Source organism: Opisthorchis viverrini (assembly GCF_000715545.1).
Source record: "Opisthorchis viverrini unplaced genomic scaffold opera_v5_113, whole genome shotgun sequence".
In the NCBI taxonomy this organism is placed as follows: Eukaryota; Metazoa; Platyhelminthes; class Trematoda; order Opisthorchiida; family Opisthorchiidae; genus Opisthorchis; species Opisthorchis viverrini.
In genome coordinates, this window is record NW_008751767.1 from 331145 (window position 1) to 345558 (window position 14414).

Genomic DNA, 14414 nt, shown 5'->3' on the forward strand with positions numbered 1-14414 from the left:
GACGTGTAGACCTGGGCCGCCGATAACTGTTGGAGTCTGCAAAAGCCGCCAGGGGCAAACTTCGCGAAGAAAGTTCTTCTAGTCAACAGCGGTCGTGTGGCTAATAGATAATTCCTCTGAGTAGAATTTGTGTTTTGCCATATTTTTGGCCAGCAATAAATGAATGGAATTACTGTCCTAAACTCCATCCTTGACCGCTCCAGCCAAGTTCCCTTTCGAAGACCGACTTCTTGCCGACACTGTCGGGCATTACACTTCCACTTGCCAGAAACAGTTCAAGGTGTCATTTGGTGGTCATTGTTGCATAAGTCGTTCAGCTGTAGCACCCTTTCGGTGCTTAGCTGCCATGCCACACGAAGGAGGCACGAGGGCTGGGATACTGTCTGGTCGCCCAAGCCTAGACAGGGGAAGTCGAGAGGCAGAGGTCGGGTTCGAACCACGGACCTTCTGATCAGTAAATTCGCGCTCTAACCACTTTGGCCATCTCGCATAAACTTTGTTGATGGATAACTCCGTGGCTTTGCAAAAAACGTATTGCCGTCTCCTTGTCATGAACGAGAGTTGAAAGCGTCAAAAAGTTCATTTAAGGTTTTACAGAGGTTTACAAGGTTTTACATTTTAAGGTCCGAACAGAGAATGAGCCTGGATGCGAATAGGGAATTGTGTTTTCATCAAAAATATGTCAAGGTTGTGCGCGTACATAAAATTGGAGCTGGCAAAAAGTGGCGGAGCTCATCTGCAAAAGATCCTTAGTTCCACTGTCTTGCCCTTCGTTTTTGCGTTCAGCGCCGACAACAACGCGCTTATTGAGAGTGACTGACAACTAGTACACTGCTGGCGGTCGGTGAGCAAACTTCGCGCCGATGGAACAGAACAGCGAAGCTGTAAGTCTATCGCCTTTCTCCGGTTTTCTAATCGGGGTCTCTCATTCATTCATCCAGCTGTCTACTGTACAACTTGTAAAATCCTCTTGAAAATGTTCGAAACCATCCGATATTTTTCTTGGTGTGTTGCACAAGGCGTGTCCACAACACATTCCGGTTACTGTTATTCTCAATCTGCTATTCCCCCAAAGTCTGTCGGCGGACATTTCGATGGCAGTCGCTGTTGTTGTTGTGGTCACTACTGTCCTAATCACCCTGGTTTGGCGTCCCGATCGCCACTCATTTGTTGTCCACCGATTTGTAGCCTCATGTTATCAACTCCCTCCTCTTCGTCGCCCACCATCATCGGCGTTAGGTGGTTAAGCTAGCAACTATGACAGGTACAATGTAGCCGTGGACAATTACTAACCGGATGAGGGTTCGTTTCCACAAATGTTGCCAATAGTGCTGCTCTCCGGTGCACGTGTGTGTGCGTGTGTGCGTGTAGTCCTGCAATGCGCACTAGGACAAGGTCGTGCGTGCTGGCGCACTTGAGGATTTTGGCGCTAGGTTGTATTCGGCGCGCATGTAACCGGGGCGGCGACGTGTCTTTTTGTCTCCCCCCCCCAAAAAAAAAGACGGTTGTTCGACGATTCACATGTATTGGAGTAACATTCACGGTTCGCTGGCGCACGCGCGTTGAATGATGATGACGGGCCTTTGTCCGATGTGATGTACACGTGTATTGTCTTCCGAAGCTGTTATGTTTTTCTCTGTCCTCGGTTTGTCGTGGGTTTTTGCCGAGCGGATTTTCGAACCGTGTCGTTTGTAAATTCCGGTATATGCGCACACGCCTCCGTTCTCCGGAACCGTTGCTTTGACCGCGGCAAATGCCAAGTAGGAAAAAATTGGTTTCTCTCTCGACATTCTATCACGGATCGAAGCTTTTCACGCAGTTTTTGTCACATACGAGTTCCACAGTGGTTAGAGCGCCGATTTAATGGGTTGGTCTGGAGCTTCGGATGCAATGTCAACATGATTTTGTCGACGAGGCGAATGTATCCAGATCATGACTCATTTGCATCACAGCTTGGTGTGGGCCGGGATCCATGTAGCCATCAAAAATGCATCTCTCATGCACTGCTTACTCCAATTATGGTTGCACACTTCCCCTGGTGACAATACTACAGAATGCTCACTCATCCTCACCCACTTTTCCTTCCGGCTTTTAGAGCCTCCCCCGGAGGAACACCCTGATAGTGCGGGCTCGAAAGACGGTGGCCAAGGTGGTCCGGGCGGTACTGGCGGCGGTTTCGGTGTTTTCAACCTGTTCGGTTCAACTTCTTCCAACTCCTCCGACACGACTACCGGGTCTCCTGGATCGGCAGGTGGCGGGGGTAGCGGAGCCACCACTACAAAGAGTGGATTTGTGTTTCAGTAGTCAGTCAACCATGTTCACGGGGTAGTGCTGAGAGTGTACGCCAACATCACCCTCCTTGTACATATTCACTAGTCACCGATGATCCTTACTTTTGCTCTACCGTTGTATTTTGCCTATCCCCCAAGAGATTCCACCTCGTCGTGGCTTTTCTCCGCGATTTTTGGGGGCAAACCAACTGTCAGTCAGACTCAACTCGATGGATTGATCGATCCAAGGGCGATCAGGCTGTGCTGTTGCACTGTTTTTTTATCTTGATCGCACAAAAACCTATTCTGGCGCCTCTTTTGTAGCTAGTTTTTTAGATGGAAAAAATTTCGTCTTTGCATTAAAATCCCTGGTGAACAATCTAGTTGATGTGCTTTCTAACCGCCCCGTCTGTCACCCCACTTCTGCTTCGCCACTCAGGAGGTTTCGCTCTGCCACTTGTGTTCATTTATTTCCGTTTGATGACCTCGACTTTTTACTCCACCGCTGCGGTGATGGGGTGGTTGTTTAATTTTATCGGGCATTGTCGTGTCAGTATTGTAGCTCCCTTCGAAGTCGAGCCATCTGTCTCCGTTGGGGATGAATAATTCTCCACGTTACCAAGTTCTCTATAATCTCTAGTCGTCCAGCTATCCTGCGGTGCCTCGTCGCCACACCACCCATGGAAGCGCGAACCGGGTAGCCTAGATAAGATCGGTTGAGATGTCGAGGTTGGGTTCGAACCACGGACTTTCCGGTCAGTAATTCCGCTATCTCGACATACCTCTATAGGAAACATTGATTCCATGAGCATCGCTGTAGGCTTACGATTGCGACGCTGCAAACCGGTGGAGGTACAACGTTCTGGTAGTGGAACAACTTGAACAGGCCTTGAGTAGCACTGATCTAGTTGTAGGGTCACCACATACGATTGGTTGATCGACGGCGGACCGTTGTTGTCAGAAGAGACGGTTTCGATCCATCGGTGCGGATGAAGAGAAGCATCTGGGCGCATTGTTCTCCTCGTTCTAGCAAACCTCGATTGGTAAAAATCCAATCCATTCAGCTCTAGTATTCGTTCGATGCCTGACTACCATGCCAACGGAGGGAGACGCAAGGGCTGGGATATTGGCAGCCTAGACAAAAGCAGTCGAGATGCTGAGACTGGGTTCGAACCACGGGACTTTTGGTCCATAAGCTGGTGGCTCAACCCATGCATGGGTCTTGGATACCATGAACCTGGTTCATCGTGAAACATTACCCCTAGGGGACAGCTCTCCTTCCCCGGGGGTTCACAGCTACCCATATCCTCATCCTGGGGAAAGTTTAACAATTGTTCCAAGTGACCATTGTTATCAGAGTAGTAAGGTGCGGAAGTCTATCGATTGATGAAAATTCGCCCACTATATTCTCATTTAGTGTGTGCTAAGTGATATCCATGAATGTAAAACCTATCGGGCTCTCCGAAGTTCAGGCTCTGTGAATGATCCCATGACCAAGAACATACGGACGCATTTTTGGGTAAATTACTGCCCAGTAGTACAGTTCCATGCATTAGGGGTTCATAAATTTGATGTTCTGGGATTGAACTTGCTTGGATTGCGGACAACGACAGATTGGTGCTAAAACACCGGAGAAATTCGTTTCTGATTGCTACCGTCTGATTCCAGTTGGGCAAAGGATTTTGGCCATTGGGACCGAGAGTGCCCTCGGGGACGAATTTCGGAATCGACCCCCCCCCTCCGAAGTAACGAAAGTCTTCTCGTCGGATTAGTTGTTTATTGTGACTGACCAAACGGGCGATCGACACCGCGGAAGTTTCAGCCGTTAACTTACCTGCCATTGCTGCGTCGGGTGTCGGATTGCATGCTTCTTGCGTCGTTCGTCTACCGATGCATGTTGACAGCAGAACTTTCCAACCAAAGTTTATCTGGTCCCCAGTTTAATCTGTGGGCAACCCTGGTCTTGTTACTTTCTTGAAAAAAAATGATTTGCATGCAATCGACGGCGCGGAGAGCCTTTATTTTCACTGTCGCCCCGTTACAACCGCGCAATCCCCATGATAACATCAATAGATCACGCTTTGTTTGCTTCGGAAACATTCATATGGGAACCTAATGTTCTGCATAAGAGTAGCAATTTTGCTGTCTCCAAGAGGTCAGTACCTCTGTAAAAGGAGTTCGACCACATTTACACGATCCGCAACATACCACCACATAACTATCTGAACAGGTACCACTGGACAAGGTGAGATCGATCGAGATGGTTTAGCTGTAACACCCTCCCGGTGCCTAGCTGCCATGCCACCAGGAGGAAGCACGAGGGCTGGGATACTGCCATGCTGCCCAAACCTAGACAGGGGAAGTCGAGAGGCAGAGGTCTGGTTCGAACCACGGACCTTCTGATCAGAATATTCGCGCTCTAACCAATTGAGCCATCTCGCCCACTGGACAAGGTGAGACAAAACTGACGTCTTCCCCGCTTCTTTCCCAGTTCAAAACCATTTTTGAACTTTTTATCCACGTGATCTGTCGAATTCACAGTGATTATTCTAGGCTGCGCTGTGGTTGATGTACAATCAGTTGAGCCCTGGTTCAGTCTGCCTGAGACAATGTACCACCAGAGAGCCGCAGTACTACAGTTCGAGAGTCCAAAACAACGGATAGAACAGTCTATGCGGTCTTCGGAGTTTGGCACCGGACATCTTAGGATCTTGTGGAAATTCTCGACTCAAAACATAGGGTAATGGGATGAGATATCCGGAATTACGTCATCCTTTTTTACCACGCTGTTTTGAGTTGAAATTTTTCGTATTATACGCCACGGCCTCAGTCTTTCTAATACCACACGCGCCGAATTTAGGCCGGAACTCCTGGGTCCTGGGATTTTGTTGCTAAACATAGCCCACAAAGATCCGAATACAAATACACTCATTTGCAAATCAATTTGTTTTTCACGAGAGACTCAACTGACATCCTTCAACTGAATGTGCTGCACACAGGCCGCCTCATGTTTCGGTTGGTACGATATTCGAGATATCGCAGTATATTTTCACAAAGAAAACTACTCACAAGGTCGACAACCCGCGACCGGTTCCGCCCTTCTTGAGGCTTATCAGGTAGACGGTCCCCGAGTTTTCGTCAACCCGGATTGCACGAAGTTAGCAAAATACACTCATTTGCCCCAAAAAGGACGAAACCGGTCGTGGACTGCCGAAGGTTTTAGCAACCTTGTGATATCTCGATTATCGTGCCAACTGAATCATGAGGCGGCCTGTGTGTAGCACACTCAGTTGTAGAATATCATGAACGAGAGATTCAGTTGAGTCTCTCGTGAAAACCAAATTGATTCACAAATAAGTGTATTTCTCGAAAACAGTTCGATTTGGGTTCAAGTGGAACATGAGGTTGACGAATTGTCGGGGACTGCGTCTACCTGATAGGCCGCGAAAAAGGAGAAACCGGTCGTGGGCTGTCGGAGGGTTTTCAGCAACCTTAACCGGCCGCGAATTAACTCAGACAGTCAGCCTACTAATGACGAACAAACACTTCACAAAGGATACTACTCACAAGGTTGCTGAAAACCCTGAGCTGCGTCGGCCAGCAGAAAATATACCCCAGTGCGTTCAGAAGCGGCTCCTGTACGGTGATAGCAGACTAATTTCCACGGTAGGTGAATCGCATTCAACGGATCTCAGAGGAATCTGTCTGTTGAATCTTTTACATCGCGTCTGGGTTTACTAGACGACGGTTATGATCAAGGGCGGAACTGATGGCAACCCGACTGCTTCACCTCCTGCTGTGCCAACCTACCGTACATCTCGGGAACGCACAGCTGTCATCATCACTGGGTTTGTCTGTCGTTGGTTTTCGTCTTCTTTGTTTTTTTTCGGACATACGTTTTTGCGTGTCGGGAGCAGACAAAATGGTGTGGACGAAAAATGAAACACGGGAATCGCTTGTCCATCAAAGACGGGGAACGAGCGGCACTCTTCTGACAGGTTGTACGGCAGTTATTTGGCTTTAGCTCAGATAGCAAATTGTATTTATTTATGAATGGGGGGGGGCGAGTGGCTCAAATGGAGGATCCGTGGTTCGAACCCGACCTCTGTCTCTCTACTTCTCCTGTCTAGGCTTGAGCAACCTGGCAGTATCCCAACCCTCGTACTTCCTTCGGGTGGCATGGTAGCTAGGCACCGGAAGAGTGTTACAGCTGAAAGATTTTTTTACATTGCCACTGATTACGAAATATCAGAGTAGCGGGTGGATAAAGTTACTTGTCGCATTTCCTAAACAGCTGATCACTTGACCATCGGCTGAGGCGCTCAGTCTGTTAAAACCTTGCGTTTACCACGCGTATATTTCAAGAGCACGTGACTATACGCGCCTGACCGATCCGCGTTTATGGCGATAGTTTCATCCTGCACGACTGTTTCGTCTGTAGTGTGATTTATCGACAGTGCGCATCTCCTGAACCTTATAGAATTTTGAACCTGCGACACTCCGGTTAGTGGTCGGATACGAGCGGCGGATCAGTAGTGTGATTACCTCTCACTTAGACAGGACATACCCAATCATACCAGTCACCAGAAGATCATGGGTTCGAAACTCCCTGGTGTAGTGCTGAAAGATGAACAGCTCTACAGTGGCTCTCGAAATATCCATTGAAAAATCCGCGTTTGCCTGCCGTTGGTTGCCGTCTTCTCTGATTTCACATTTGTTCTGTGCGTACATACAAAGTCGAACGACCTTGATGTAGAAGGCATGCGAACCCCTTACCGATGTCATATAACCAGCGACGCTCCTGCGATAGGCCGCAAGGCAGTTAGGCACCGAAAGGGTGCCACAGTTGAACGATCGTCGCCTCATTGACCACGGATTTAACCACAAAGTGAAACATTTGTTGTATCGTCATTTGTCAGACAGAAGCGTGTATGCTGCACAGAGTGTATGAATTTGGAGAATTCAACTGTTTTAAAGCAGGATTTTTCGTTTGTTGGTCGGATATAATCCCTCCATCGCAATACAAAATCAAAACAAATCGTTTAGCTGTAACACCCTTTCATGCCAAAACAGTCATTCCATTCTGTTCATCCCATGAGCTTAGTGGCTGGAAGGTTCGTAGTTCGAACCCCCCGTGGTATCCTGATTACTTCCGTCCAGGCCTCATCCGTAATGCTTCCTTCAGGCGGCATAACACCAAAAAAGGTGTTACGGTCAAAAAAAATAAACGAGCTAGTTACATGACGTTGTACACCGTCATAAAGTTGGTGAATTGTAAGTTTACTGGTGGTTGATCAGGTGGCAGTTGATCTGTTCGCCGAGCTTGGCAACTGGCTTGCAAACGTTTCGTCCCCGGTCGAGGAGACATCGTCAGTGCGCAGTTGAATGGGTTCTTCTTCCGTGCCTAGCTGACTTTATGTGGTTTTTGAAGAGTATCTATCATCCTTTCATGTGATTGGCTAGTTGGTATATACCCTATGTTGTGTTATTGTAGGACCGACCGTGATTTTTGCTGCGTTGTGGTCTGTATACCTCATACAAGGATGGATGAAAGCGGTAGGGTTTTACGGAGCGCATGGACGTAATAATCGCTTTCCGTCTGATTTCTCGAAGGATAGCAAACAGTCGCAACCCAGATAGACTATTTGGGCGTCATGCTGATTTCTTCCCGTAGGCGTTTCGACACAGTCATGGGAGGCCTGTCGTCGGTGGCCCGTATCAACTGTGAAAACGCTCTTAAATATGTTGTCGAAAAAGATAAAGGCAAAACGCTTCGTTTTCCCAGGAATTACCGAACCGTGTTCATCATGACCGATGACTGGGAGTTCTCGCGAGTCCAGATGAGAGTTTCTCCCACATCGCCTCGAGTTCTGCGTCGAACAAACAAACAGCATTTCGAGGCTGTGTATGATCAGCTCAGAATAATCGCACCAAAATTAACCCAGGAAGCCCCCCCTGATCGACGACGCCTAAACTTAAAAGAGCCAGTGGTTTTCCGACACACGTGGGACGACAACAAACAAATGACCGGAGTTATTAGTACACCTGCTTTGACACGCCCAAAAGGTACCGGACTGAACGCGCTAGTTGTTATGCCTGATCAGGCGATTGAAAGTCCATCAACATATGCGTTTGATTGTTGAACGAACTTGGTGAATTTTCCGGGTTGTGTAACGCAACTTAAGCCGGAGTATATAATGAGCACCCGAAGTACGTAGACATGGAACTCGATCTCGAAACACGTTTTACTGTCTCGAAGGGTCTAAACCTGGTCGGACTGTGTATTTGATCAACCTAATCAGTCGTACCGGAGGTTGGTCATTGGTCTGACAAGCACATCAACGTTGGCCAGTCGCCTGACAAAATGTAGACTATTCTGGTAGTTTTACACACGGCATTGCTACTTTGTGTTCGGGGCTTTTGGGACAAAGGCTTTGGTAGATAACCTGTTCAGGTCCGGCTCCCCTGACAGCATATCAACCCGTATGCCGTTATGATGGAGAAAGAAGTACTTTCCCGCCAGATCGATCCTCGTGTGGTGATATCAACCGGTGCATACATCAGCAAGAATCACGCGACTTCTGACGCTTCCAATCGTTCTTCTTTTTTCTAATATTCAGGGAAGTAATCAGGTGGACAGCATTATCGCATCCATTAATTCGATGACAATGAGGAGAGCGTTATTGACAACAATTCAGTTGGCCATCAGGCCTTGAGGGTATGCCTTCGGCTAGACTCACTCAAGCCGTTTTGCGGTCTTCAGTTTTATGTTTGGCTTACACAACGCTCTTTCTCCTTCGAAACGTCGCAGGAATTCGGGTGAGATGCCTTCTCATCAGCACTGTTTCGAGTGGTAGTGAATCGACGAGATTGTTTAAAGCGGACCAAGCAATCGTTGCATCTTAATTCAAATGAACATCGATATGGCTGATTGGCCAACGAGTGAGCCTACAAACCGGAAGGTAAGGCGTTCGAACCCAACCCCGAAATCTCAATTGCTCCAGTCCAGTATTGGGCAACCCGAGAATACTTCAGTCCTCTTGCTTCCTTCGGATGGCACAGAAAGAGTGCTACAGCGGAACGACTTATTGAAAAAGGTGTGCGGAACGACTGTCCTGGTTTCCAACGCATGAGACTTACAACTTTCATAACATGGACCTCGACGATACTGCATTGTTTGATCTCGGCACGTTTGATGCGCCCATCCGGATTTTTGGATTTCACCTGGATGCATTGACGACATCTTCATGCTACTTGAGCATCGTCACACATCGCCGATCAACACCTATCCTTTTCGTCGACTTCGGGGGAGGGGGGGGGCTTAACCATGTAGATAGATCCACGCTTCTACCTTTACTTCACCAAGAAGTAATTCCCCTCAGAAGTTGGTAACTATACTGGATGTTCTGCATTCCAATACTTGTTGTGTGAGGGTTTATGAAGAACTGTTCAATGGGTCGGTCTCCAGTTGAACGTAGTCACGTAACGTTCATTTCAAGGGATCTGGGTATAAAAATCACATTTGGAGAAAAACGAACGGACTTGAATTACGCAAATGATACCGTTTCTAAGTTGAACGTTACCAAACTGCTCAGAATTTGTGTGAACGCATTTCGCATCTTCTGTCTCCGAAATTTACGGTTTGTCTTTGTTCCTGTGCTAATTCGGTTGGGATAGCTTGAATTTCCGCTCGGTTTATTCATTTTGGGGGCCATGAGAGAAAAAACCAAGTCGGGAGTAATGTTGACCGACTTGCGCCATTCTTAGAATCAGAAACGTATCCGAGGGCCGCGTGCATTGGGCTACTACGAAGCCATCCCATCTGAAGATCTTGAACGTCTTCAAACGTCCGATAACTCCATCGTAGACTCCGTTATTCCAATGGCTAGATCATTCATCTGTAACATCCTTTCGGTGTGTAGCGGCCATGCCATTCGGAAGAAGCACGAGATACTGGCTGATTGCTCACGTTTAGACAGGAGCATTCGAGGTGCAGAGTGGTCGGGTTTGAACCATGGACCTTTGGGTCAGTAGGTTCGCTGAGATATATTGACCTCAGTAAAAACAGCTTTCCCGGAAATGTCTGCTTTTGTTCTTCCATGTGGTCTTTCCATAGAGCGACAATCTCATTTGAGCTTTGTATTGTATCCCCTACCACAAGCGATGATTATCAGAACAGTAGAGAATCCTTTTCGAGGTATACACTCATTTGCAACTCCGTTTGGTTTTCAAGTAAACAGTTTAATTTGGGTTCAAGTAGATCATAAGGTTGACGGAAACTCGGGGACTGCGCCTACCTGATGAGCCCCAAGAAGGGTGAGACCGGTCGTGGGTTGTCGAAGAGCTCCCAGCAACATTGTGAATAGTTTCCTCAATAAATGTACAGAATCCTTTTGGGGAACGGGTTCTCCATTAGTGTGCAGCCTAATAGAATCGGAAACCTCGGTTGCCTTTGGAAAAGTACACTCTCTAGGGTGCATTACAAAAAGCTTTGCCATGAATGAACACTGCGTTGTTTAAAACGGTGTTACCACCACTTTTCAAGAATTTTCCAACGTCCACTTCAGGAGATGGGAAAATGACTTTGGTTCTGCGTCCCCACCCCCCACTGCCTTCCTGTATGTGTATTTGCACGTTACGTATTTTTGAGGCCTAGTGCGGTTGAGGAAGGAAACCATCGCGCACAACCTTTCCACTGCACATATCGCTGTTTCAACCGTTGAATCTGCCACAGTGTCTAGTGCTATCCAGGTATGTGGAAAAAACTAACGTCTCCTTGGTATTCACCTGACAAATCCATGCCTGTAACCTGTCACAAGACAAGGGTAGAATGAGGCCGTCGCGTCGGCACGCGCGCGCTTTTCCCTCGTGATTGGGCGTATCTTCAGCATGGGAAGACGGGGAGAACACTTGTTATCGACGGACCATGTCAGATAATGCCCATGGATTTTAGCATACCTTTCTGGCACGTCCAACCTCACATACCCCAAATATTCCCAACCTCGGTTTTCCTACGATGAACCGAGAGAAACCGGTTGTTACATGAACTCGCTTGCAGTTGCCATGACAAATACAGCTAAATCAACCGTGTAACAAACCGGTGCCGCCACTACCCTTGTCGTTCCCTCAAAGAACAAAACAAGTTTAGTTAACTAATGAAATTGGTTGACAAGCCTATGTGGTTGTTTTGTTTTCCGTCATCGTGTGCGCGTGTGTGTGTGCGGCATGGGACAAGGGGATAGAACAATGCCACACGAACGAACGCACGTACGCACCACGTGCGCTCACAAGGTAGTACCGTTCGTTGTTCGGGCGTCATTACGACCATTGGCCGTATTATATAATCAACTTGACCGCGACAAAACGCAAGGGATCGCCCTGCAAAACTCACCTAGTCATGATATCGGCCTGACAACAAAGGTCACACCTACCGAGCCATGCGACCCCGTTGGAATTGAAAGTCAGCTGGAGAAATACCATGAATCATCCGGAGGCACTGGTTGTGCTGATCATCTTTGTCCACACAGCTCACGTGGGGGCCGTGCTTCCCTACCTACGGCATTACAATTACAAACAACCTGTGAACCCCCTTGTCTACTCCCATACTCGCCCCAGCCCATGGCTACCCAGCTATCCGACTCAGGAATTCGGACCCGAGTCCACACCTTCGGACACGGTACTTTTCAACCGAGTCCCATTGGATTCGAGTTTGCCCCGACTCGACAGTTCCATACCTTCTGTGCTGACAGCAATAGACCCGGGTACGTACTACGCGGACTGGCATCGCCTGTTGCACGGGCACACAAGCCAAAGATGTCATCCGATCCCGAAAAATATGACGTTGTGTCAACGTGTCGGCTATGATCATATGATTTTACCCAATTACCTGCAGCATGAAGACCTCAAAGAGGCTACCGAGCAATCTCAAGTCTGGGTCAGTCTGGTACACACCGAATGTCATCCGGATTTGAAACGGTTCTTGTGTGCACTCTACGCACCTGTTTGTTTGCAAGAGTACCAAGAGAAGCTGATCGAACCGTGTCAGGATTTATGTGACGATGTGAGACAGAGTTGCCTACCGAAAATGTTGCAATTCGGTTTCGGTTGGCCTGATATTGTGAATTGTGCTCGTTTTCCCAAAGGATCGACGAAAATGTGTGTTCCATTGACGGAAAAGATGCGTAAGTTCAAGCCCGACTGATTGATTGGTTAACTGGTTAATTGAAAATTATAACTGGTATGCAACAGTTTTGAACAGTTGTAAACGTTGCACAGGGGATAGTTTCAGGTTAGCTNTAAACGTTGCACAGGGGATAGTTTGCAGGTTAGCTGCCTCGTTTTTCTGTTGCAGGAATGCGATGAAATTCCCCGAGGGCGGATCTTTCCGTTTGAGTAGTCTCATAGCGATTATTTCGTAAAATTCAATCTAAAATGAACCGAAAATTCCCGTAAACGGTCTACACCAAAAGGTGGAGAGCAGCAATTGAATTTTCACTCTGTGCTGAGGAACCGAGGAGTACTGCGCAGCTGTTTCATCTTTATTGGGAGTCGTCAGCACTACGCACCTCGCAAAATTCCAGGAAGTCTGGAATCCGGCCAGTAATTTGGGCAGTTAGACGTTTGGCCATAAATGGCTGCTCAGCGGTGTGATTAAGTCGCACTAAGGCAGGGTGTGGTGCCGCGAATCCTTTAGGCACTAAGTGCGAGTCATCCACACTGCCGGTCAGACGCTTGTGGCCTGTTCAAATTACTAGACAGGACGTCGCCGGTTCGAGACTCCCAACTGGGATGCGAACTGTTGATGATGCCCAAATAAGGAAGGAACAGAGCTTCTCGACTTTTCAGCTGATTACTGACGGGGGAGACCTTAATTGAAAATTCCACATCTCTTCACACTGCCAAGAATTGATTTTAGTACTATTCATCGATAGTTCCAAAACGTTCGAACCTGAGGAGACTAGTCAACACTACTCAACATCAGATGACCCAGTTTCACTCACTCCTCAATTCCTCAGAACGGAGCTACCTTACTGAGGATATTTCAACAGGCTTAAAAGTCAGCTAGTCCAAATGGAACAGGTTTCGGCGACTACTGTTCACTGAGCCCTAATCAACGGATGAAGTGCGCGCTCTGATTGGTTGTCGTACTCATCCATATTTGCTTTTGGTGAGTTGGCACACAATCTGTCGCCGAAGTGCCACAACATTTAGGAAGGCACTCGCCAACTGACTGCCTGACCGGACTATCAGATGACGCTCATGAGCTGACATTAAGATGGAATAATGTGAGCCTATAAATTCACACCGGTTCTTGATCAAGAACACGTAAACTTGGAGTACTATGCCACACGTATGCAAACTGAATGGGTGCTAACAGACCAGTCAACTGAGTCTCAGTTTTCTCTAACCAAGTGTGTTGTGCCTCCCATGGCATACTACTTTTTTGCCCCTGGAGTAGTTCGTTTGGTGGTGGATTTTTTTTACTTCTTTGCGGGAGGCTTTTGGAGGAGGAGAGGGTGGTTAATTTCAGGGAAAATGATAGTCTACTCACGGCTGTCATCTCATCGAATACCCCCGTTCGTTCATTGACTTCATGACAAGCCTTACTTGTCCTCAAACCGTGGGCACCACTGTCAATATGGCACCCAAATTACTAAACTTTTTATCTGCAACAGCTCGAAAGGGCCAGTCCAATCAATCCAACCTGACAGAGTTCCACAAGAGCAAAATCTCGACGATGGGTAGATCTTATCACTGAGGTCTTCTAATGTCGGATTTCTTGTTGCTGACGTCTCCTTGGTTCCGTGAGAATTATTCATTTTATTACAAACACACGCTGATTATTTAGTCCCTGAAATCTTTGCGCAACTGAGATGACACGAGTTCATATACATCTGTTATCAGTGCACCGTTTACTCGATTCCACCTGTTATGGCAAGAGCACTAGAAGACGGTTTGGCGGGTGTTGAGCACTTTTCACCCCAAGTTTCACCAAGCTGACAGCAGTTCCGAAACCCTACACACTTTTCGATCAACTGGAGACACAAACTTCTTTTACGTCCCATCCCTCGTTGGAGAATAAAAACCTCTATCTATAATGCACTACTCATAAGGTTGCTGAAAATCCGTCGAGGCCCACGACCC

General features: G+C 47.6%; 3 protein-coding genes across 3 annotated transcripts in view; all 3 read left to right on the forward strand.

Annotated features, from left to right (window-relative positions):
* Nucleotides 1-2818, forward strand: part of T265_05714 (hypothetical protein) — a gene marked incomplete at both ends in the record, with an annotated part of 4713 nt that extends 1895 nt beyond the window's left edge. Inside the window, one exon of the mRNA XM_009170787.1 lies at nt 2096-2818. Within this exon, the coding sequence (XP_009169051.1) occupies nt 2096-2304 (209 nt within the window). The remainder of the gene's footprint in view (nt 1-2095) is intronic.
* A 5106-nt stretch (nt 2819-7924) lies between these two features.
* T265_05715 (hypothetical protein) lies at nt 7925-8413 on the forward strand (the record flags this gene model as incomplete). Its single annotated transcript, XM_009170788.1, has 1 exon — nt 7925-8413. One exon carries the CDS (start codon nt 7925-7927, stop codon nt 8411-8413), a length of 489 nt encoding a protein of 162 aa, XP_009169052.1.
* A 3203-nt stretch (nt 8414-11616) lies between these two features.
* Nucleotides 11617-14414, forward strand: part of T265_05716 (hypothetical protein) — a gene marked incomplete at both ends in the record, with an annotated part of 46593 nt that continues 43795 nt past the window's right edge. The window contains one exon of the mRNA XM_009170789.1: nt 11617-12451. Coding sequence (XP_009169053.1) covers nt 11749-12451 — 703 coding nt within the window. The remainder of the gene's footprint in view (nt 12452-14414) is intronic.